The sequence below is a fragment of the Homarus americanus genome, unplaced genomic scaffold (genome assembly GCF_018991925.1).
Source record: "Homarus americanus isolate GMGI-L3 unplaced genomic scaffold, GMGI_Hamer_2.0 scaffold18710, whole genome shotgun sequence".
Taxonomy (NCBI): domain Eukaryota; kingdom Metazoa; phylum Arthropoda; class Malacostraca; order Decapoda; family Nephropidae; genus Homarus; species Homarus americanus.
In genome coordinates this window covers 77,501-100,883 of record NW_024734532.1, presented here as the reverse complement: position 1 = coordinate 100,883, position 23,383 = coordinate 77,501, and the positions used below count along the sequence as shown (strand labels likewise).

At 42.4% G+C, this 23,383-nt stretch overlaps 2 protein-coding genes across 5 annotated transcripts in view; both read right to left on the bottom strand.

The window, feature by feature from the left end:
- Positions 1–977: 977 nt before the first annotated feature.
- On the bottom strand, positions 978–4,842 carry LOC121870278 (myb/SANT-like DNA-binding domain-containing protein 3). Of its 4 annotated transcripts, none has more exons than XM_042372062.1 (4): positions 4,756–4,842; positions 3,683–4,267; positions 3,111–3,268; positions 978–1,950 (listed from the first exon to the last, which is right to left on the bottom strand). In XM_042372062.1, the coding sequence occupies exons 2-4, from the start codon at positions 3,940–3,942 to the stop codon at positions 1,601–1,603; spliced, it is 768 nt and encodes a 255-aa protein (XP_042227996.1). In that variant the 5' UTR covers positions 3,943–4,267; positions 4,756–4,842; the 3' UTR covers positions 978–1,600. The 4 variants fall into 4 exon arrangements, with proteins under 4 accessions (XP_042227996.1, XP_042227997.1, XP_042227999.1 ...); XM_042372063.1 differs by having other exon boundaries at positions 4,717–4,815; XM_042372065.1 differs by lacking the exon at positions 4,756–4,842 and adding an exon at positions 4,630–4,648.
- Positions 4,843–11,986: 7,144 nt separating this feature from the next.
- LOC121870277 overlaps positions 11,987–23,383 on the bottom strand; it is a 15,633-nt gene continuing 4,236 nt past the window's right edge. Inside the window, exons 6-9 of the mRNA XM_042372061.1 lie at positions 22,052–22,127; positions 21,411–21,475; positions 19,203–19,426; positions 11,987–15,970 (exon numbers count right to left, since the gene is read on the bottom strand). Of these exons, the coding sequence (XP_042227995.1) occupies positions 13,252–15,970; positions 19,203–19,426; positions 21,411–21,475; positions 22,052–22,127 (3,084 nt within the window). The 3' untranslated portion in view covers positions 11,987–13,251. The remainder of the gene's footprint in view (positions 15,971–19,202; positions 19,427–21,410; positions 21,476–22,051; positions 22,128–23,383) is intronic.

The following is a 23,383-nucleotide window of genomic DNA, read 5'->3' as shown; positions in this document are numbered from 1 at the left end:
TGTCCTTATAGTCACACACACATGTACAGGGTCTTATAGTTCACACACACATGTACAGGGTGTCTTATAGTTCACACACACATGTACAGGGTGTCTTATAGTTCACACACACATGTACAGGGTGTCTCATAGTTCACACACACATGTACAAGGTGTCTCATAGTTCACACACACATGTACAGGGTGTCTTATAGTTCACACACACATGTACAGGGTGTCTTATAGTTCACACACACATGTACATGGTGTCTTATAGTTCACACACACATGTACATGGTGTCTTATAGTTCACACACACATGTACAGGGTGTCTTATAGTTCACACACACATGTACAGGGTGTCTTATAGTTCACACACACATGTACAGGGTGTCTTATAGTTCACACACACATGTACAGGGTGTCTTATAGTTCACACACACATGTACAGTGGTTCACACACATGTACAGGGTGTTATAGTTCACACACACATGTACAGGGTGTCTTATAGTTCACACACATGTACAGGGTGTCTTATAGTTCACACACACATATACAGGGTGTCTTATAGTTCACACACACACATGTACAGGGTGTCTTATAGTTCACACACACATGTACAGGGTGTCTTATAGTTCACACACACATATACAGGGTGTCTTATAGTTCACACACACATGTACAGGGTGTCTTATAGTTCACACACACATGTACAGGGTGTCTAATAGTTCACACACACACAAACACACGTCATTCAATAAATGAATAAATCAACACCACTGGATATTAGGGTGAAACAGCTTACCTGACCATGGCAAAAGTCTCCAAGCCTCTGAGAAAAGACTAGACAGATATTGGGTAGATTAAGATAACATTGGCTTGTCTAATCTTCACGTGGAAAGATTTAACTCACCAAAGGATTAATATATATAAGACATCTTAACTATAGGAATACAGGTTTAGTATATAAATAGAAGGTAAATGTCAAAACAACGTGTACAAAAACCTTACATTACAAAGTATTTTATTTGTACTGTCAACCATCAGCGTCAACACACAGCACCATTACCCCATAAGAAACCCAGTCACAAATACCCCCACCACGATATAAACAAAAATACTTGTGTATTCCATAAACAAAATATGGGTTACATTATATATATTTACCGGTATAATTGCTGTTGTGTCTTACGTTTGGTCGTGATGTAAACGCAAAAAAAGATTGTACAGTTTCGAGGTAAAGTTGTACTATATGTCGGGTATTGTAAGTAATGTATTTGTACTGTACTGTTAGCTGCCTTTAACAATATTCTTATCTATAATTGCATATTTCTCTAATTCCTGCTGGGGAACTAACATACTCAAGCTGATTCACTTCCTGATCTATCTTGTAAGCTTACTGGTTGTGTAATGTACCCATAATTATCTGTTTCTTCAATTCCTGCTGGGGAACTAACATACTCAAGCTGATTCACTTCCTGATCTATCTTGTAAGCTTACTGGTTGTGTAATGTACCCATAATTATCTGTTTCTTCAATTCCTGCTGGGGAACTAACATACTCAAGCTGATTCTTTACCCGCTTCATCTTGTAAGCTTACTGTACGTGCCCCCAAAACACCTATTTCTCTAACTGTCGCTTCAAGAGACACATTTTCAAGCTGTGTTCCTCCTCTTTGTGCTTCAGATCCAGTTGGTAAGCTTCCTGCATCTGTTGTAACTTATTCACCGCTATAAGTTTCTTTAAGCTGTACACCTCAAGCTGTAGATCCACCAGCTCTCTCTGTTTCTTGGCCAACCTGAGGCTGTGTCCGCACACGGGGTCGCATTTGTCTCTCTTGCGTCCGCGGTCCCTGTGGACGTAGCCGTTCTCCACCTCAGAATATATAATCGGCGATGTAGTTAAGTTATGTGGGGAGATGGTGAGGGGCTCTAGAGTGTCCCCATGGCTGTTGTACGGTTGTGTCTCATCTGCCAAACAACAAACATTATTATCAAAAAAAATTATCATCATCTTAACAACAAACATTATTAAAATAAGAACATAACAATGGAGGAAACTGCAGTGGGACTATTGGTCCATACTGGGCAGTCCCATTTACGCCCAACCCCTATCGCTCATATATCCACCCAACCCATGTTTGAAGCTATCCAGCGTAAGAGAGTTAATGATGATGTTTGGTAACTTGTTCCATTCATCCACTACTGAATTTCCAAACCAGTGTTTACCTATCTCGCGCCTAAATCTAAATTTGTCTAATTTAAAACCATTGTTATGAGTTTGCTCCTGGTTGGATAGTTTGAGTACCTTTGTTATGTCACCTTTGTTTAGCCAACTTCCATTTATACACCTCTAACAGGTCGCCTCTCACTCTACGTCTCTCGAGGGAGTGCAAATTAAGAAGCTTTAACCTGTCTCTGTACTCAAGGTTCCTAATGCCCAGGATTAGTCTTGTCATTCTCCTCTGGATTCTTTCCAAGGATTTTATATCCATTCTGTAATACGGTGGCCAGAACTGAACTGCGTAATCTAAGTGAAGTCTCTCGCATGCAATAAAATACACCACTTCACCTAAGCCAATTCGTACAATACACCATACGGACAAATTACACACACACATGACTCAGCCACACACATATGACTCAGCCACACACACACACACATGACTCAGCCACACACATATGACTCAGCCACACACACAAGACTCAGCCACACACACACACACACGACTCAGCCACACACATATGACTCAGCCAATGCCCGTCAACGATACATATATTTTCCTCCGTTCTCCAGGGCGTCGTGGCTATAGAAATCATTCCCAGCGTGCAGACCGTGTGCGTCGGGCGGGACAGTTGGTACACAGACTCCCATTAGCTGCGAGTCTGTGGGTGTTGGTATCAGGTCAGAGAGAGGGGTGAGAGGGGAGGAGAGAGAGATAATACAAATGGTAACTTAACCAAGCCAATAAAAAATCATCCACATTTCAAAAATTACAAGAAAAAATGATTGTATGGGGGTTAGGTTAATTTAGGTTAACTTATCAGGTTAATTACACTAAAGGTGAAATAAACTGGAGAAACAACTTAAAATCTCCAGGTGATTCATACCAAGTAATTAACACACACACCTGGGTCGGTCCTGATGTGATCGTTATTCTCGTGAAAGATAATCGTCTCGAGACACTGGCTTGGAAGCAGGGCCAATGGGGTGTCACCGTCCGAGTCTGTGTGTGTCGCAGCGGGCGGGGAAACATCTCCTGACGAGCCCCGAAGCGTACGGTATTGTCTAGGGGCGGCAGGGGGGGGGTTACATTAGTAGGGTATATACTTATGACACAGTACAGACAGACAGACAGACAGAGCGAAAAAACATACAGACAGACATAAACAGACAGAATAAGTTATCAATTAATATATATCACATTATATAAAGAATCATTATAAAGTTAAGAAATTATAAGAATAAAGTTATCATATTACTATTAGACACCCCAGCTTATTTTACCTGATGATTACACGCCTAATGTTAGCTTGGGGGTTAGGTTAGGTTAGGTTAGGATAGGTTAGGTTAGGATAGGATAGGATAGGGTAAGGTAGGATAGGATAGGGTAGAGTAGAATCAGGGTATTTAATCATATAAAATAAGCTAGGGTGACTGTTCTTCAGGAAAGGCCATACAGGTAACATAAATTAACCTCACCTGTCCATCGCGTGTTTGGCCCGGTAGTTCATATTCTCCCAAGCCTTCCTCAGTTCAGGGGCCGAACGAGGGGTCACGCCCTGGGAGCTATTGAACGAGGCGGCGATCTTCTCCCACTGCCGACGGCGCTCCTTGTTCGACGTCCCATCGGCATTCTGGGACCTGAGTAATCCTTCGTGGGTGGAGACCAGGCCGCGCAGGAGACGGCGTTCCTCTTCCGAAAACACCCGTCTTTTGCTGTCCTGCTGGGGCTGGCTCATCTTACGTCGAGCCGGCAGAGAGTTTAGCGAATAACGACTCTCGGTCAATTATTACCCGTGAAATGCTTCAGATATTCACTCGGACGGACGCGTCAAAATCAACGTCGGGTACGGATTTGGTCCATTCATTGAGGCGCAGTTGGACGACACACACACACACACACACACCTCGAACGACGTCTAAAACAGCGAGGTCAGGTAACCGTCGCTCCAACACACACACCTGTAGGAATAGTCCACAACACAACACACCCGACTCCTACAGTGTGACAATTTTGCGGTTGTTTAAGCCATGTCTGAGGGTTAATATATATTTTATCGAGACCTGAAAAGGAAATTACCATCATCACGACACAAACAAACAAATAAGAAAACATAACAAATAAAAATCACGTTTGTTTAATTTATTACAAATATATTAAATAATGACGTGAGTAGTTATGGTCGTGCTAGTAGTTGTGGTGGTGATGTTAGTAGTGGTGGTAGTGCTAGTATTTGAAGTAGTGTTGGTATTGGTGGCATATATGATTGTGGTAGTGCTAGTAGTGGTGGTAGGTACGATTGTGGAAGTGCTAGTAGTGGTGGTAGGTACGATTGTGGTAGTGGTGGTAGGTACGATTGTGGTAGTACTAGTAGTGGTGGTAGGTAATGAGAATAGCTCTCCCTAAGCCTAATGCAAATAGTTACGGTAATAATAGTAATTGTGGTGGTGCTATTGGTTGTAATAATGTTAGTAGTGGTAGTAGGTACGATGGTGGTAGTGGTGGTAGGTACGATTGTGGTAGTTGTGGTAGTTGTGGTAACAGTCCTCACCAGCAGCCGTCTGTCAGATGTTTGTTTACGTCCGAGCAAGCTGTGACGTCACGAGCTGAGGCGATGGTTCTTATCCATCATAAAAACAATAATAATAATAATAATAATAATAATAATAATATAATAATAATAATAATAAAATAATAATAATAATAACAAAATAATAATAATAATAATAATAATAATAATTCCATATACAGTCCACGCATCTTACCAAAAATATTTAACGTCTTTAATGTAAATAAAATCACTAACTTACTTTTATTATTTCTCACCAGTGCTGAAAAAACCTCCAGAAATAATGAACCATCTGCAAAAAACTGGTGTTAAAAAATGTGAAAGGTGTGTGAACTATGAGACACCCTGTACAAATGTGAACTATAAGACACCCTGTACAAATGTGAACTATAAGACACCCTATACAAATGTGAACTATGAGACACCCTATACAAATGTGAACTATGAGACACCCTGTACAAATGTGAACTATGAGACACCCTATACAAATGTGAACTATGAGACACCCTATACAAATGTGAACTATGAGACACCCTGTACAAATGTGAACTATGAGACACCCTGTACAAATGTGAACTATGAGACACCCTGTACAAATGTGAACTATAGAGACACCCTGTACAAATGTGAACTATAAAAGACACCCTGTACAAATGTGAACTATGAGACACCCTATACAAATGTGAACTACTGCCTAACAAATGTGAACTATAAGACACCCTGTACAAATGTGAACTATGAGACTACCCTGTACAATGTGAACTATAAGACACCCTCCTTTCAATGTAGACATAGAGACACCCTGTACAAATGTGAACTATGAGACACCCTGTACAAATGTGAACTATGAGACACCCTGTACAAATGTGAACTATGAGACACCCTGTACAAATGTGAACTATGAGACACCCTGTACAAATGTGAACTATGAGACACCCTGTACAAATGTGAACTATGAGACACCCTGTACAAATGTGAACTATGAGACACCCTGTACAAATGTGAACTATGAGACACCCTGTACAAATGTGAACTATGAGACACCCTATACAAATGTGAACTATAAGACACCCTGTACAAATGTGAACTATGAGACACCCTATACAAATGTGAACTATAAGACACCCTGTACAAATGTGAACTATGAGACACCCTGTACAAATGTGAACTATAAGACACCCTGTACAAATGTGAACTATAAGACACCCTGTACACTTGCGTCCTATGATAAGAGTATACATAAATAAACAAATACCTCGTGTTCCTTCAGTTTCTGGCCGATGTTGTTGAGAGATTCTCCGAGCAGCTTGATGTGGGCGGCAACATCAATGGGTGAACTGCCAGTCACCTTGTATGTGCTGGTAGGGCTGGTGTCACTCATCGATACACTAGCACTTGCTCGACTGGCCCTGTGAGGAACGCAGAAATAATTAGATTCCTTATTTTTCTCCTTTTTACGAGAAATGATAAAGTCGAAGGGTCTGAAAATGTCACTCAATTTGTTATGTATTAAATGTGAAGATATTAGTTATATTGTTTTGTTTATTATATGTTAAGTGAGTAATTGGGAGTTAATCTTCAGGTGAACACTTGGGGGTTAATCTTCAGGTGAACACTTGGGGGTTAATCTTCAGGTGAACACTTGGGGGTTAATCTTCAGGTGAACACTTGGGGTTGTCTTCTAATTGAACACTTGGTAGTTATCTTCAGGTGAACACTTGGGGTTAATCTTCAGGTGAACACTTGGGGTTAATCTTCAGGTGAACGCGGGGTTAATCTTCAGGTGAACACTTGGGGGGTTAATCTTCAGGTGAGGACTTGGGGAGTTTAATCTTCAGGTGAACACTTGGTGGTTAATCTCTAAATTGAGCTTGCTTGGGGGGTAATCTTCAGGTGAGCACTTGGGGGTTAATCTTCAGGTTAGGACTTGGGGGTTAATCTTCAGGTGAGCACTTGGGGGTTAATCTTCAGGTTAGGACTTGGGGGTTAATCTTCAGGTGAGGACTTGGGGGTTAATCTTCAGGTGAGCACTTGGGGGTTAATCTTCAGGTTAGGACTTGGGGGTTAATCTTCAGGTGAACACTTGGGGGTTAATCTTCAGGTGAACACTTGGGGGTTAATCTTCAGGTGAACGCGAGGTTGTAATCTTCAGGTGAACGCGGGTTAATCTTCATGATGAGTACTTGGGAGTTAATCTTCAGGTGAACACTTGGGGTTGTCTTCCAGGTGAAAGCTTGGGGTTAATCTTCAGGTGAACACTTGGTGGTTATCTTCAGGGCGGAAACACTTGGGGGTTAATCTTCAGTGAACACTTGGTGGTTATCTTCAGGTGAAAGCAGGGGTTAATCTTCAGGTGAACACTTGGGGTTAATCTTCAGGTGAACGGGGGTTAATCTTCAGGTGAACACTTGGGGAGGTTAATCTTCAGGTGAACACTTGGGGGTTAATCTTCAGGTGAACACTTGGTGGTTAATCTTCAGGTGAACACTTGGGGGTTAATCTTCAGGTGAACACTTGGGGGTTAATCTTCAGGTGAACACTTGGGGGTTAATCTTCAGGTGAACACTTGGTGGTTAATCTTCAGGTGAACACTTGGGGGTTAATCTTCAGGTGAACACTTGGGGGTTAATCTTCAGGTGAACAGTTTAGCGGGGATCTTTGCCGGCCAGACTACTGCTCAAATGGTCTTCACATAATTTCAAGTAAAATTTGAAATAAATAATTAAACGATAATTTAAAATAAACTAAATAAACGGTGACATATTTTAATTCATTCATCACTTTAAGACTTCCTTAGTATTATTAAATCAATATTGAGGGTCGTCTTTGACCAGCCAGCCATCACCACCGATTGTCTTGGCTTTGGTCCTTGGCTGCCGTCGACCCCAAAACCACCTCCCATAACAGTTCTGTCTCTACAAAGTTCAGGACTTGTCGACGGCTGAATCCTTCCTCCGTTATCCTGCCTTAAGGAGTTCTGGAAGGCCCTCACCCCCACGTTGCCCCACACTGCAGTCTTTTAAAAACAATAATTAAATGTTTACACCGGCACATTATTAAACACTCAGTGGTATGAGATCAAACACCTTCAGAAATCAAAACTTTAATCAACTCATAAATCCATATACATCTGCAATTAGAACAAGAGGACATTTAGAGTATAGGTAAACACAAGTATACAGTAATTGATTCCATAATACGACATTCACCCCGGCCATCACAACCAATCATCGGAGGGTTCTCTTCGCTGCCGAGTACAACCAGGAAGAGGTAACTCCTGCACGGTAATAGGATTCGGCAATGTCGTCCCTGTGTCTCCCTCTGCAGAAGGCGAGGTTGAGCCGGCAGAGATGTCCGAGGATGAGGTTCCACCGGGTCGTGGAGCAAGGGAAACTGAAGATTAGCGTCCATCTGGATACTTGGTGTGTGCATACGTTGGGTTGGCCTCGGGGAGCTCCACCTCATCAACGAGAGGGTCATCTATGCTCGAGCAGGAGAATCGGCGTAAGAAGACAGGACCCGAAGTCGTTAGCCATGTTGGCAGGGATGTACCCCGACGAGATCGTCTCGGAAAATTAGAAAAACCTCTCGTGTGGAGTCGCGTTGATGGCTGTTGAGAGCAATGAGCTAATGGAGTGAGGAGCTTCGGGTAGGAGAGCCTCCCATTCAGTATCCGGAACATCTCGAGACTTGGCAGCTAAACATATGGTCTTCCGGATTATGCCATTGTACCGTTCTATTTGACTGTTTCCTCTTGGGTGGTAAAGGTGGAGTTTTGCTGGTAAGTTGACTGTTCTTAAGTAGAGGAGCACCTGTATGCACTTCATGTTGCCAGTAGAATGAGTTGAATAAATTGTTGCACGAGATCAAACACGTTCGGTAATCTAGGCGTGATTCAACTCGTAAATCCATACGCACCTGCAACAAAACAAAACCCAATTAGAACAAGAAAATATTTCGAGCAAAGATAAACACAACATAATTTATTCCATATGACAGACTCAATACAAGATAATTTTCAGACGACTTTAGATCCACTTATTATTCAAGATCCTCGAGACACAGGTTCAATCCCGTGGTTTATAGGGTCACTCGACGGGGTGTTATCGGCTATGGTGGGAATAAAGATGAGTTTGTTAATCTTGTCGGGGATTTGGGCCATGGCGTCATTTCTTCTCTCGGGTTGTTGGGACGTGGCCATATGAATTCTCGTTAAGTGAAGGTATCTAGTTAAGGTAGAGTCTCAGTGTTAAGTGAAGGTATCTAGTTAAGGTAGAGTCTCAGTGTTAAGTGAAGGTATCTAGTTAAGGTTGAGTCTCAGTGTTAAGTGAAGGTATATAGTTAAGGTTGAGTCTCAGTGTTAAGTGAAGGTATCTAGTTAAGGTAGAGTCTCAGTGTTAAGTGAAGGTATCTAGTTAAGGTAGAGTCTCAGTGTTAAGTGAAGGTATCTAGTTAAGGTAGAGTCTCAGTGTTAAGTGAAGGTATCTAGTTAAGGTAGAGTCTCAGTGTTAAGTGAAGGTATCTAGTTAAGGTAGAGTCTCAGTGTTAAGTGAAGGTATCTAGTTAAGGTAGAGTCTCAGTGTTAAGTGAAGGTATCTAGTTAAGGTTGAGTCTCAGTGTGAAGTGAAGGTATCTAGTTAAGGTAGAGTCTCAGTGTTAAGTGAAGGTATCTAGTTAAGGTTGAGTCTCAGTGTTAAGTGAAGGTATCTAGTTAAGGTTGAGTCTCAGTGTTAAGTGAAGGTATCTAGTTAAAGAGTCTCAGTGTTAAGTGAAGGTATCTAGTTAAGGTAGAGTCTCAGTGTTAAGTGAAGGTATCTAGTTAAGGTAGAGTCTCAGTGTTAAGTGAAGGTATCTAGTTAAGGTAGAGTCTCAGTGTTAAGTGAAGGTATCTAGTTAAGGTAGAGTCTCAGTGTTAAGTGAAGGTATCTAGTTAAGGTAGAGTCTCAGTGTTAAGTGAAGGTATCTAGTTAAGGTAGAGTCTCAGTGTTAAGTGAAGGTATCTAGTTAAGGTAGAGTCTCAGTGTTAAGTGAAGGTATCTAGTTAAGGTAGAGTCTCAGTGTTAAGTGAAGGTATCTAGTTAAGGTAGAGTCTCAGTGTTTGAAGGTATCTAGTTAAGGTATCTAGTTAAGGTAGAGTCTCAGTGTTAAGTGAAGGTATCTAGTTAAGGTAGAGTCTCAGTGTTAAGTGAAGGTATCTAGTTAAGGTAGAGTCTCAGTGTTAAGTGAAGGTATCTAGTTAAGGTAGAGTCTCAGTGTTAAGTGAAGGTATCTAGTTAAGGTAGAGTCTCAGTGTTAAGTGAAGGTATCTAGTTAAGGTAGAGTCTCAGTGTTAAGTGAAGGTATCTAGTTAAGGTAGAGTCTCAGTGTTAAGTGAAGGTATCTAGTTAAGGTTGAGTCTCAGTGCTAAGTGAAGGTATCTAGTTAAGGTAGAGTCTCAGTGTTAAGTGAAGGTATCTAGTTAAGGTAGAGTCTCAGTGCTAAGTGAATGTATCTAGTTAAGGTAGAGTCTCAGTGCTAAGTGAAGGTATCTAGTTAAGGTAGAGTCTCAGAGTTAAGTGAAGGTATCTAGTTAAGGTAGAGTCTCAGTGCTAAGTGAAGGTATCTAGTTAAGGTAGAGTCTCAGAGTTAAGTGAAGGTATCTAGTTAAGGTAGAGTCTCAGTGTTAAGTGAAGGTATCTAGAAGGTACAGTCTGTAGTCAGGACATGAACCCAGGACACAGTAGCATTAAAACACACAATCACAGTTCAAGATAATCTTATTTTCCTTTAAACTGAACAAAATTTACTTGTACAAAAGTATCACAAGATAAAATATTTCCTTTTAAATATTTACAAGTTTCTTAAATAAAAAAACGAATTTATCACATCTTAAGACAATATATCTAATAATTATTTACAAAGTTTCTTATATAAATTGAAACATAAATTTGAATCTCTTCTGAGAATATTGCAACATAACATTTGGCAGTGGTGAAACCTCAATATAGCAGACTTACCTACATATACAGCTGCTGCCCGACTTACGACGGGGTTAGGGACTGACATCCAGGTCGTAAGTTGAAATGGTCGTGTCGGAAATGCTTAAATAATACATAGAAAATAAAAAATGGGGGTTGTTTTTCTTCTCAGCACCACAAAACTCTCACTTTTAAGCTTGCCAGCCATTTGAAAGTGAATTACAGATGAAAATTTTGTCTGTGTACTGACTTTGGGACTCGAAAATACGTAATTTGACCAAATTTTGGTACGACCGAGGCAGGTCGTAAGTGCGGGATGAGCTGTAGTCCGTTAAAAAGAGGTTCCAAGATAAAGTATTTTCCTTTAAATATTTACAAGATTCTTAAATAAACCAAAACGAAGTATCACATCTCAAGACAATTTTTCTACAGGTTGACAATCCGTTATCCGAAATCCTTGGGACCAGATGCATTTCGGTTTTTGGAATTTTTCGGATTTCAGAATGGTTAGTTTTCTTTCTTTTTTTTTACAGGGAATCAGCCCACCCGGGCACAGCAGGTCACTGACTCACATTGGGGCCTGGGGGCTAAAATATAATAATTATTATTATTATAATAATAATTCATAGGTCATGTTTCTCACTTTTGATCATTTTTTCATTCTTGTATTTCTTTATTATTATTATTATTTCATTATTTCATTATTACAGTATTATTATTATTATTGTTATCATTCTTATTTTATTTTTGTGTATTTTTTTTATTTTTTTTTCTATGAATAATTTTTATTATTACTGTGTTATCATTATTATTATTACCTGTACGTATTATTATTACTACAGTGGGGTACTGTATGCTATAACCAACGGATCCTACTACGAATATTCCTATAACCAACGGTTTTACCTATAAAATTGAGAATGTTATAACGAACGAAACTCCTACAATGAACATTATTTAAATTCTTTTTTTTTATTACAAGTATTAACGATATTCTTTATTTCAGGGGTTTAGATGCACATTTATGCACTTTTTTACAATTTTTACAATTTTATTTTATATTTTTCAGTGTTAAGTGGTTGTATTTGGGGGCCTGGAACGGATTAATCCTATAACGAATGAATGCTATAACGAACAAGGTTCTAGAACCAATTAGATTCGTTATAGCATACCCCACTGTATTACATTTTCACCCCCAGACCCCGATGTAGGTCAGTGACATGTGCCTGGGTGGGTTAATACCCATATTAAAAAAGAAAAAAGAAAAAAAAAAAAAATTGCCCCACAATTTTTTTTTCGGTTTTCGGATAGAGGGATGTCAACCTGTATTAATTATCTACAAAGTTTCTTAAATAAATTGTAACATAAATTTTTATCTTCTCTGAGAATATTACAACATAACATTTGGCAGCAGTGAAACCTTGATATAGTAGACTTACTTACATATAGTCCACTAAATGGAGGTTCCAAGATAAAATATTTCCTTTTAAATATTTACAAGTTTCTTAAAAAAAATAATGAATTATCACATCTCAAGACAATTTATCTATTAATTATTTACAAAGTTTCTTATATAAATTGTAACATAAATTTGTATCTTTTCTGAGAATATTGCAACATAACATTTGGCAGCAGTGAAACCTCGATATAGTAGACTTACCTCCATATAGTCCATTAAATAGAGGTTCCACTGTTTACCTCGACTAGGTAATAAAAGTTTCTGAGATTAATGACCTCAAGAATAACATAAAAAATCAATCTTGACATAACATACAATATATAATGACAGTTTATTTGCTATATAGTAAAAAAATCACCAGTTTAATTACCCTAAATTCCAGCGTCTTATTGGCTTCTAGAAGTGAGTGCGTGAAGACTCGCACAGTGTTATGACGGCAACATTGTCCCCGCAGACCTCACACATCAACCCCTCGAGGACAATGTTACCGTCATACCACTCACACGACTTCCGTAGGGCAGCGTGTAAACATCTTTCCTGAGATATGTTACGGTGTCGGTCATGTGTTTAGTCTGTACGCGACGGGAAGGACGCATCACTCTATGGCATAATGTGACCTACGGAGAGGGTCCTAACCTATCCTAACCTGACCTACGGAGAGGGTCCTAACCTATCCTAACCTGACCTACAAAGAGGGTCACAGCCATTACCTATCCTAACCTATCCAAATCTCGTCCGACAAATACCCGGTTGTCGTCCTAACTCCAAAACATAATACTGTAGTGTACTTAACCGAGGCTGAACGATACTAACAAACGACCGTCCCATTTGAGCGACTCACTGCAGTTATGGCCAGGGACGACAAAGACCCGGTCACTTGGTTACAGTATAAGTATTTACAAAATTATACTCATTCTTTTTGTAACCTGTAGCTATGTATCTGTAATGTACTGCATTATGTCCATTTTCTACAATAATGAGTATTTACAGACATCAAGTCAATTTTTTACAATAAATGTAGTACACCAGTTGTGTATTTACAACTGTTCATTTGTTCACTGGTTACAACTCTGTATCTCTGTCACCACTCCTAGCCGCCCGCGGTTCACCTGTGGGCAGTGGGTCTCCGTGGTTTTCACACTTGATATACACGCACGGTATCTTGAACGTCTCCGAAGCGGCGGAGTCCGCGTCGTTGTTTTCGGCAAGGTACCGGACGCCACGGAACTCGCCGGGAGTCGCGTCCCGGTCGTCGATCTCGCCGCGGCGTCCCCGGTCGCCGAGAAGACTCTCCTGGCATGTGGCTGCGTCGCCGCCCGGCCCCGTAGACCAAGAATCTCCCGAGGCTCCGGCGTCGTCCGTCTCCGCGTCCCGGGAGAAAGCATAGAGCAGGTCATCGCAGGTGACGAAGACGCCGTCGTCCGTCTCGAGTACGGGATCCTCCCTGATGTGACCGTCGCCCCCCCACCCCCCTCCGCCCGACCGTTGGTACACGTGAACCACGTCTTTATGGGTTGCGTCCGACAGCAGGGGCTCGTGACGCACCAGCAGGGGGTCTTCCAGTCGGAGCACATCCTTGGGTGAGGGCAGACCCTGCAGCATCTTCTGTAGAGTGTGAGGTAAGGATAAGTCACACCAGTAAGGAAGGTGTATCTGGGGCGCCGGTTCAAACGTCTTACCCGAGACGCCGTCGCTCCCGTACCACGATCTGGTCCTGCACAGCTTGACCGGGTAAGGCATCAGATCCGTGTAGGCAGACGTTAAACAACTGGTGTGCAGATTGGACTTAATACACGCCATGTTAAACGGCACCAGACCGCTGGCGAAGAAGGCAGACACAGCCACCTCCTTCTGCTCCTTCAAGAGACTCAGGGCGTCCAGGAGCACCGCGGGGAAGTGTTTCTTCTTGAGAGGCTTGTCCCCGACCGAGTCTTGAAACTTGCGGACGCTCGCCTCGTAGTGGTAGTGAAACTTACTCGACATTCTCAGAAATGGATCCATAAGGTTGAGGGGCCAGTGATAGTGGGAGAAGAGTATTATTCCTTCCCTGCGGCAGTAGGTGGCCGCGGCCGGGCTGGCGTGGCAGGGGTGGCCGTGGACCAACAGTAAGACGGGCTTCTTTATCTTGTTCTCCTCTATCTCGGCATTAAAGAGCTTGAGCCAACTGAGGAAGACCAGCGGGTCTAACTGACCGTCGGCGGACGCCCCACTGTGGAACAGAGTCTCGTCCACCAGCCCCGACCGACTCCACGGCGGCATGGAGTAACCCGCCCGGAGGACGAGGGGCTTGAGGAAGAGACCGGCCGCGGAGAACGTCACCATCGTGCACGTGCCTTCGTCGGACAGACCCGCGAAGCTGTACGTGTTTTTGTACCCCCGCTGGACGTAGACCTCCGTGGCGACGCGCGCGAGGGAGAGAGACAGTTCCACGCAGCTAAAGATACGGTGGGAATTACCCTCGGACAACAGCTCTTCCGGGCTGACGCCGTGGTGGAGGTTGAGGTGTCGACTGAGTCTGAGCTTCCAGTTGTTGATCGCGGGTCTGGTCATGTAGCACCAGTCCTGGTAATCTACACTTTGTTCCCCGTATCGGAGGAGGAAGGTGCGGAGGCCCTGAGGGACCTTGTCCATCCCGAGGTAGAAAGCTACGAGGTGTTTGTCCCGCTCTACGGGCAGTCGTCCCATCTGTCTCATCCTCAACATCCACTCGAAGAACCTGTCCGCGTCGGTCATGGAAGAGAACCGAGTCAACGTCCTCTGGTACGTCTTGTCTTTCGTGGCGTTGGTCAGCAGGGGCATCAACCTGAGGCATCTACTGAGCCTCCCGACGTAGATGCAGAAAATCTCTGAAGCCAGCGACTGGGCCACCTTTCTCAAGAGTGTCGCCCTTATGGCACTCTCCAGCATCTCGGGACAACACTCGTGGTATCTGCCGATGTCCTTAAATACGGCGGCGATCGTCTTCTGCATCCCCGCGGCCTTGGAGCCCTGCGGCCCCTCCGTCACGATCTTCACCGTGCATCCGTTTCCGGTCTTCGAGACGGAGGGCGACGTGAATTTGGCCGCATCGTCCGCCTTCGGGCGCCCCTTTAGCACGGTCACCTTGACGGGAACTATGTCGGTCTTCCCGCGATTCGCTTTGACAATTTCCGAATCGTCTCCGAAGTTTCCACCGCCGTTCGCCGAGACGTCGTCGGCGGCTGTCGACCTCGCCGGCACCTCGGGGCGTCCCTTGCAGTCCTTCGCCGAGTCGCTCACAATTATCTTCATGTTCTTGCTTTTGACGGTTCTGGTCACAGTGTAAACGACCTTGCCTTCCAATATTTCTGTCTTCGTGACGTGAAAGTCTGACAGGCTGTTGCACTCATCAACGGACTGTGTCTTCATGGCACACGTATCGTTTACCGGTTCGGTCGTCGGAGTGGAGTGTCTCGTCACATTGTCTGTTTTGTTTACGCCATCGGCCTTCAAAATACATTGCGTTGTTAGTTTGGCCGCGTTTTCTACGTGTTCGGCCTTCAAAACAGCCTGTAATGTCAAAGTGGCCCCTTTCTTTAATTCCTCACTGTTCAAGATCGACTGTTTAATGACGTTGGCCATGTTGTGTACGTCCTGGGCCGTCAGAACAGACTGTGTCGTTACTTGCTCCACCTCCTCCTCTATCTTGACGCCCTCACTGACCACCGTAAAACCTTCTGTTATGTTTCTCGACACTTCACCTTTGGTAAGTGAGTCACTGGCTTTCTGTCTTGTCCTCGGTGAACCAATTCTTGCAACACGTCTGCAAGTTGAGAAACGGAAAGAACTTAGGTTTGTTGAAGTGTCCCAGTTGATAGCCACACATTGTACACTATAGTTCTTCACCGTATACACTGATGCCTACACAATAGTACACTACAATATTTAGAGATAAAAGTCCGTTATATCGAGGGTTCGTTAGATGTGAAACCTCCAGCCCCACACACACACCCCCACCCACCCAGCCCACACACACACCCCCACCCCACACACACACCCTACTACTCGGTGTTAAAGGTTGAAGCCCGTACCAACTTAACTATTTCCTCCAATACTATACTAACACTGAACACATCCACAATCCATTATCACAACTCTAGGAACACAATCCATTAACACAACTCTAGGAACACAATCCATTAACACAACTCTACGTACATTAATACCCCAATGGTGATTTTCTCCATGGTTATATATGATTACTGGTACAGTCGACCCGTGTTAATTCGGACTAATAGGGGGGGAAGGGTGTCCGTTTTAGCCGATTGTCCGAATTAACCGATTTAGGGGTTAATATTGCATTATATTTCAAAGTCATTGTTTCCGTCACGATTTTATCCCACTTTCCACTGTAATACGTACGTCATTTCAGCAAAAATATTACATTTCCGTGAATGTATTATATCAAGCACAGTATGAATAAAATATCATTGTAATATAACAGAATTTTAACCAAAAACTATTAAAAAAACGAGTAACATCTCAAGAACATCGGAAGGTTAGGTAAAGTCTTTTGTTTTCGTCATGTATTTTATCCTATTTTACATTAAAATACATCACGTTTCAGCAAAACTACTATTTATTTCCGAGAATATATTCATTCAGGCACAGTTAAGGTAAAATATACATGTGATGTAACAGTTTTTTAACTGAAAACGATTCGAAAAACACATGTACCGTCTAGCTGATACTCAACAGCTGGTGGTGCGTCATGCGTCGTTGTAAACAATAGGAGGTTGAAGTAGATTACCGGGTATTATATTAAGTGTGAAATATCGAAAAGTTTTTTTACCGATATTTTTTGTAGATCAATGAGAACTGTGATACCGTATATGATATGATAAGTTAGCCTGTGCTAAGAACTTCAATATAGGCTGCTGAAAGCACGTTGTACGGTAATTTAGCGTATTGTAAGTTGGTGAGCTTCATTTGCTGAAGGAACTGCACAACTTTTCATTACTAATTGGTACATATTTTACGTTTCCATTGTTTACTGGCAGTAAATGGTAAATATTTTTCATGTCTGAAGCTAAAAGTTGCATCCCCCCCCACACTAGTGGTGATGTTACATTTAACCAAAAAGACGCTGGTGTTTTATCCCAGCAGTGGGTGGACCAGCATTTTAGCTTAAGGTCCGCGTAGGTAATATTCCTACAAATCTAAAAAAAAATAATAATAATAATAAAAAGTTCAGATTTTGTCCGAATTATCCGAAATCCGGATTAAAAGGGTCCGAATTAACGAGGGTCGACTGTACATGTAGACCAGGTAAAGTGTAATATACAGTCTGTCATCTACTACACAACATGGGCCACAACACAGGTGCTGCTGACACTTATAGCTGTACTATAAGGTATGAGCGTCCCAGCCAACACCTGACTCACCGATATTAACATTCGCTTTGGTTATGTATCGTTCACGATAATATATACAGTGGTCCCTCGGTTAACGAGCACAATCCGTTCCAGCAGGTTGCTCGTTAATCGAAAAACTCATTAACCGAAACCATTGTTTCAATGGGTTTTTGGGTAATTGGTTCCAGCTCACCGAAAATTGCCTAAATTCAACAAAAAAGGAAGAAAAGTACACTTACTTTGTGGTGTGTATGTAGAAGGCTCCTGGATGATGATGATGGGAATTAGAATGGGGGTGGAGGAGAAGGGAGAAGAGAAGGCATTGGGGTGGAAGAGAAGTCACCCCATGGTGCCATTTCACCCATAAAATTTTAGTTCTATTGGTGTAATTCAAGATTATTTTCTTTAAATCAACACTACAGGTAGTAGGTAGTAGGCAGCTCCCACTACCGCCTGGGAAGATATTGGAAGCATATGTGTTGTCTAATGGTAGACCCTGCTGCCATATGGCATCACAAAAATTGTGACCAAATCCCAGGTTGCTGATCTGACTTTCTGCCTCATTTACACACAATTGCAGGGTCTCAATTGTTTATTATTTTATTTGTATTAATTTGCTATTAATTTTATTAATTGTTGTAATAATAATAGATATTATTATTATTATTATTATAATTAATATTATTATAATTATTATTAGTTGTTATTATATTTTCGCCTCCCAGGCCCTGATATGGGTCATTACCTGTGCCCAGGTGGGCTAATACCCGTAAAAAAAACAAAAAAAAAACACCGCATTATATATTGTCAATATGTAAAATAAATTTCAAAATGACCAATAATTTGCTTGGAAACACAGAAAGAAAGCATTTAGTTGAAGAGAGTCTCAAGCAAGATGTTACCTCCAGTGAAAAGACAGAGACTAACTCCTGTCTGGTGTGTTAACAGACTGGATGGCACGCCAGAAACTTGTTTTTTTATCTTCAATTATGTTCAATAATTGTTAAAATGGCTAAAAAATTTAATATTAAACTTTTAAAATTATTGAATAGTATAAACTTCTTGATATTTACTAAAATGGTAAGGAATATAAGCCCTAGAACCGATTACTGTATTGGCGGACTAATACTACAGCTGGTGGACCGCCAAATGCAAGCGAAAACATGTGGAGGGGCGCTCGTTAAAAACTCGTTAATCGAGGGATTGCTCGTTAACCGAAGTTAAGAATCTTATGGAAGGTAACTCGTTAACCGAGGCGCTCGTTAACCGAGGGACCACTGTAACATACATCGGCAGCGACGAGTTTGGTTCATATACAGAGTTGTTTGTTCACGGTGTGGCGTCCGCTGTGGTGTGGCCTCTGCTGTGTTGTTACCAACCCCCAACAGATCCCACCCCAGGCTATAAGATACACATGTGGTTGGGTCATCGGCCACGTCGCTTGCGTGTCATCGCGACGTCCGAGAAAGGCACACCCGAGGACGGACGTAGCTTCGAGGCAATCGGCGAAGGCGAGTCGTAATCGGGGAGTTGCGACCCGATCCGGACGCTACGCCAAAGCTACGTCCGGGCGTCGCGATCGTTCACGCGATAAGCGACGCGACCGATCGGATAGTGGACGTACATCGAACGGGTACTTACTTTGGCGTGGCGACGTGGGTCTTCTGCGTGGGTGCCGGGGCAGACTGTCCGACGTCGGGCTGTTTGGACGTCGTACGTATCACCTGCTGGGGCTTGACGCCGCCCTTGTTGATGAGGTTGCTGCGGACGGTGTTCTGCGACTGCTTGGCCGCCTTCCCCGTGCTGATCATGGACCCCTTCTGGTTGCCTTTAGCAGCCAGACGTTTGGCTCGACGCTTCCAATTCTGTGATGATGGACGGATGGATTGGTCCAATTATCAACTACAACAATTAGGGAAAATAAAATAGTTTAGACAAAAGAGAGAGAGAGAGAGAGAGAGAGAGAGAGAGAGAGAGAGAGAGAATTGAATTGTAACATTTTATTTAGCCAGAAAAACACAGATACAGAGTGGATAATAAAAACAATATTAACATGGCTGAGCCAGTTGAGAACCTGAGCTGCACCTGATATATACTATACATTTATCTCAAGGAAGTATTATGTAACATTTAATATCATCTGGAATAGTACAATAGCATGGTGGTAATAACAACATGTTACCACGGTTATCACTTCAATATTTATTTATTTTATTATTTTTTATTTTTTTATTTTATTTTGTATTATTTTGTTTATTTATACATGCATATACACATACATACATACATACATACATACACACACACACACATATATATATATATATATATATATATATATATATACACACATACACATATAAATTAGAGTGGAATTTAAAAACATAAGTATAACCTGGGTTGTACAGTAATAAGGTTGAACAAGAGGACAGAGCTTTCAGGATTATGTCTAGTTGGCAATTATGTTTATTGCAATGATAATTACTTATTTATTTACATGATAATTTCCGATAAAACGGTTTTGGTGGTACAATAAAAGCAGGTACTGTAAATATAGTAAGTGTTACAATTAGTATTAATACTTCGACAATAGATATTTTTTTTAAGAGATGATTTAAAGGAAGGGAGCGTAGTGTTTGGTGGGATGGGTGGGGGTAAGTTGTTCCACACCTTCACACCGTGATATATTATGGAGGTCTGGGACTGAGAGGAGCGCATGGGGGGTGGTCTTAGTAACTCTGGGTGCCTTAAGTTGTATCTCTGATTATTCCGGAACTGGAAGTAATTATTGTCAAGCAAGTGATTGATAGATTTGTAAACAAAGAGGGCACAGCAGTAGGTGTTAATATCCTCGAGTTTTAAAAATTTCAATATAGCAAATTTTTCGTTTGTGTGATCTGTTTTTTTCAAGTAGGTCATTGTCCGTACAACTCTCTTTTGTGCAGTAACCAGAGATTGTGTTTTTGAAGAGCCAGAGGCCCCCCATAGTGTGTGACAGTGTATCAGGTGTTGGTAAACAAGATCATGATACATTTCTTTCATTGCTGTGCGAGTGAGTGACTGTCGAGTGTGATACATGATACCGCACTGTTTATTGACTTTACTGTGAATGGCTTGTATGTGGTTTCTCCGGTTAAGTTTTTCATCAATAATAACTCCGAGGAATTTAGTATTTTGTTTACGTTTGAGAACTATATTACCAAGGTACAGGGGGTCCAAGTCAGTTTATTACGTATTACCCAGGTCCCGACTTTAGTTAATTCAGTGTTCATAGTTCTCATCAAGGAATGGAGGTCTGAGTTGCTGGCATAGACATTAATATCGTTTGCAAATAAGTTGTATTTTATGAGTGGGCTGGCGTGGACTATGTCGTTTATGTACAACAAAAAGAGTACTGGACCGAGAATTGAACCTTGGGGGGACTCCATACAAGATTGGTGAGGAGTCAGATTGGTGGTTATTATAACAGACATACTGCATCCTGTTGGACAGATATGAGGTAAACCAATTGTGGGACGGGCCCCTTACGCCGTAATGTTCAAGCTTTGAAAGGAGGATGGTATGGTCGTCAGTATCGAAGGCTTTAGAGAGGTCCAAGAATATACTGACTGTGAACTGACTGTCATCAAAGGAATTTAAGGTGTCATTAGTAAAGGATAACAAAGCACTCTCAGTCAACCTTCTAGCTCTAGAGAGAGAGAACACTACATTAACCTAAGCTCCTCTAACCTAATCTAATATAACCAGATCTAATCTAACCTAACCTAAATAAAGAGTACTAAAGGAAACATCATCAATAACCACAGCTAATCGGCCAACTACCAATCAGAATGACGGTACAGTACTTACATATTTCTGAGTGGTAGGCACTAAGGCCCACAGCTCTCCCAGCCTCTTGTTGACAGCCGAGAAATCTGAAACGAGATTGACTGATTCATCGTGGTAATTACACCCCCAGCGATGCAACGGCTTAGGTCACGTCGCTGAATTATAATTATGGTTTAAAAGACTATAATCAAATATAAGGAGATAATATAAATAATAACGTTGAACTTTAGTACAAAAACAAATGAAAGAGATGTTTTTAAGCGTCTTAGGGACTGACTGGGGTGTAATGATTGGGGTCTATTGACTGGGGTGTATTGACTGGGGTGGACTGACTGGGGTGTATTGATTGGGGTCTATTGACTGGGGTGTATTGACTTTTGCACTAATTAATGGGGCCCATTGACTGGGGTGTGGACTTACTCAGTGTAATGATTGGGGTCTATTGACTGGGGTGGACTGACTGGGGTGGACTGACTGGGGTGGACTGACTGGGGTGTATTGACTGGGGTCTATTGACCGGGGTGTATTGACTGGCGGTGATAATATTGAACCGTAATTAAGATAGTAACTGTTGACGCCTAATATCTTCACAAACCCCCCAAAAAGTGTGGCCAAGAAACAAGATGAGGAAACTACAGTGTTACCACAACCGTCGTACGTACCCATGTTAGGATTTGCCTGAATGATGCCGGGACGAATCTCACGCGCCCAGAGCATGTAAGCTGTAAACCTCGACTTCTGCAACAAACGTGAGAATGATATTAGTTACAAATTGTACAAAATATCCCTAGAATATTATCGTATCACCTGAAGCTTCAAAATAGCACAAGCTTATTTCACCAGAAGCTTCACAACACCCCCAGCTTATTTCACAAGAAGCTTCACAACACCCCAGCTTATTTCACAAGAAGCTTCACAACCCCCCAGCTTATTTTACCTTAAGATTAACTCCCCTAACGCTAACCTAACCCCCCCCCCCTATCCCCCAAGGTAGCATTAGGGTATTTAACCATCAGGTAAAATAAGCTGCGGAGCCAATCATCCGGTGTGTGAACGTTAAGCTGACTCCACGAGGAAAGCTTGAGGTGTCGGAGGGTGGTCGGCGTCACGTTCATGAGGCATTGTAAAGTATCGGACCACTTGACACCCCTCCACCACGAGCGGTAAACAACAGGAGTCAGCTACTATCGTTTAAGCCATCATGTGCTGACCCCAAACGAGGTCAGGGCTTCATCGGGTCGTCTTGTAGTGCAGTTTGTTTTAGGGGTAGAGCATGGAAGCCTCTGTTGACGTTGGAAATTCTTGGATACGGTCGTCCCCCGACAAAAAATAAATAAATAAAAACAATAAAAACGACCCCGCACAAAAAATTAACAAATAAACAATAAAGTATATAATATAAGAATGAACATTACAAAATAGTGAAGACAATTTAAGGTGATACAGTCAATACAGACGACGCCCAGTAATGCTACGATGGGGGGGAGGGTATGGTACAGCTTGGCTCAGTATAGTTTAACATCTGTCAAGGAGAAGCGGGGGAGTAATACTCACCCCAGGCGCAGCAGTCACCTGCCGAGGCTCAGGCAGAGCTCTCTAACGGGACGACGGCTCAACGCTGCCCTCGTGGTGGGTTCATCCCCCCCAGAGAAGTGAGAAGGTGGTGACGGAGGGTTGCTTGTGACACTCTACTGGTGGTGGGCAGACAAACAGCTGGTTGGTCTTTTGCAAACTGAGCCAAGAGGTGATGTACTCCACAGTTTTTCACCGCTGTAATACGTGGCGCGTTTATCGTGGCCGCCGCCCGTGCCAGTTAGGCGCCGTGTTAAAGTGGCGAGATCTCTTCGGTGTTACGCTTCAAGTTGTATCCTTGGCAGCCGCGTTTCGGCCGCCCTCCTGCCGGGACGGTCGGTTGCCTGCATCCATTACCGTCTCCTCTCTGGGTCCACGCGAGCCGCCTACACGGGTTTTACGTCTTCAGAACCATCCCGGAC

Bases quoted from the DNA above. Each gene is read 5' to 3' on its own strand.
- LOC121870278 (XM_042372062.1), bottom strand. From the start codon at position 3,942: ATGAGCCAGCCCCAGCAGGACAGCAAAAGACGGGTGTTTTCGGAAGAG. The intron at 3,269-3,682 runs GTGAGGTTAATT...TGCCGCCCCTAG, and splicing joins GCCAAACACGCGATGGACAG to ACAATACCGTACGCTTCGGG. The intron at 1,951-3,110 runs GTGTGTGTGTTA...GTTGTTTGGCAG, and splicing joins TCACATCAGGACCGACCCAG to ATGAGACACAACCGTACAAC.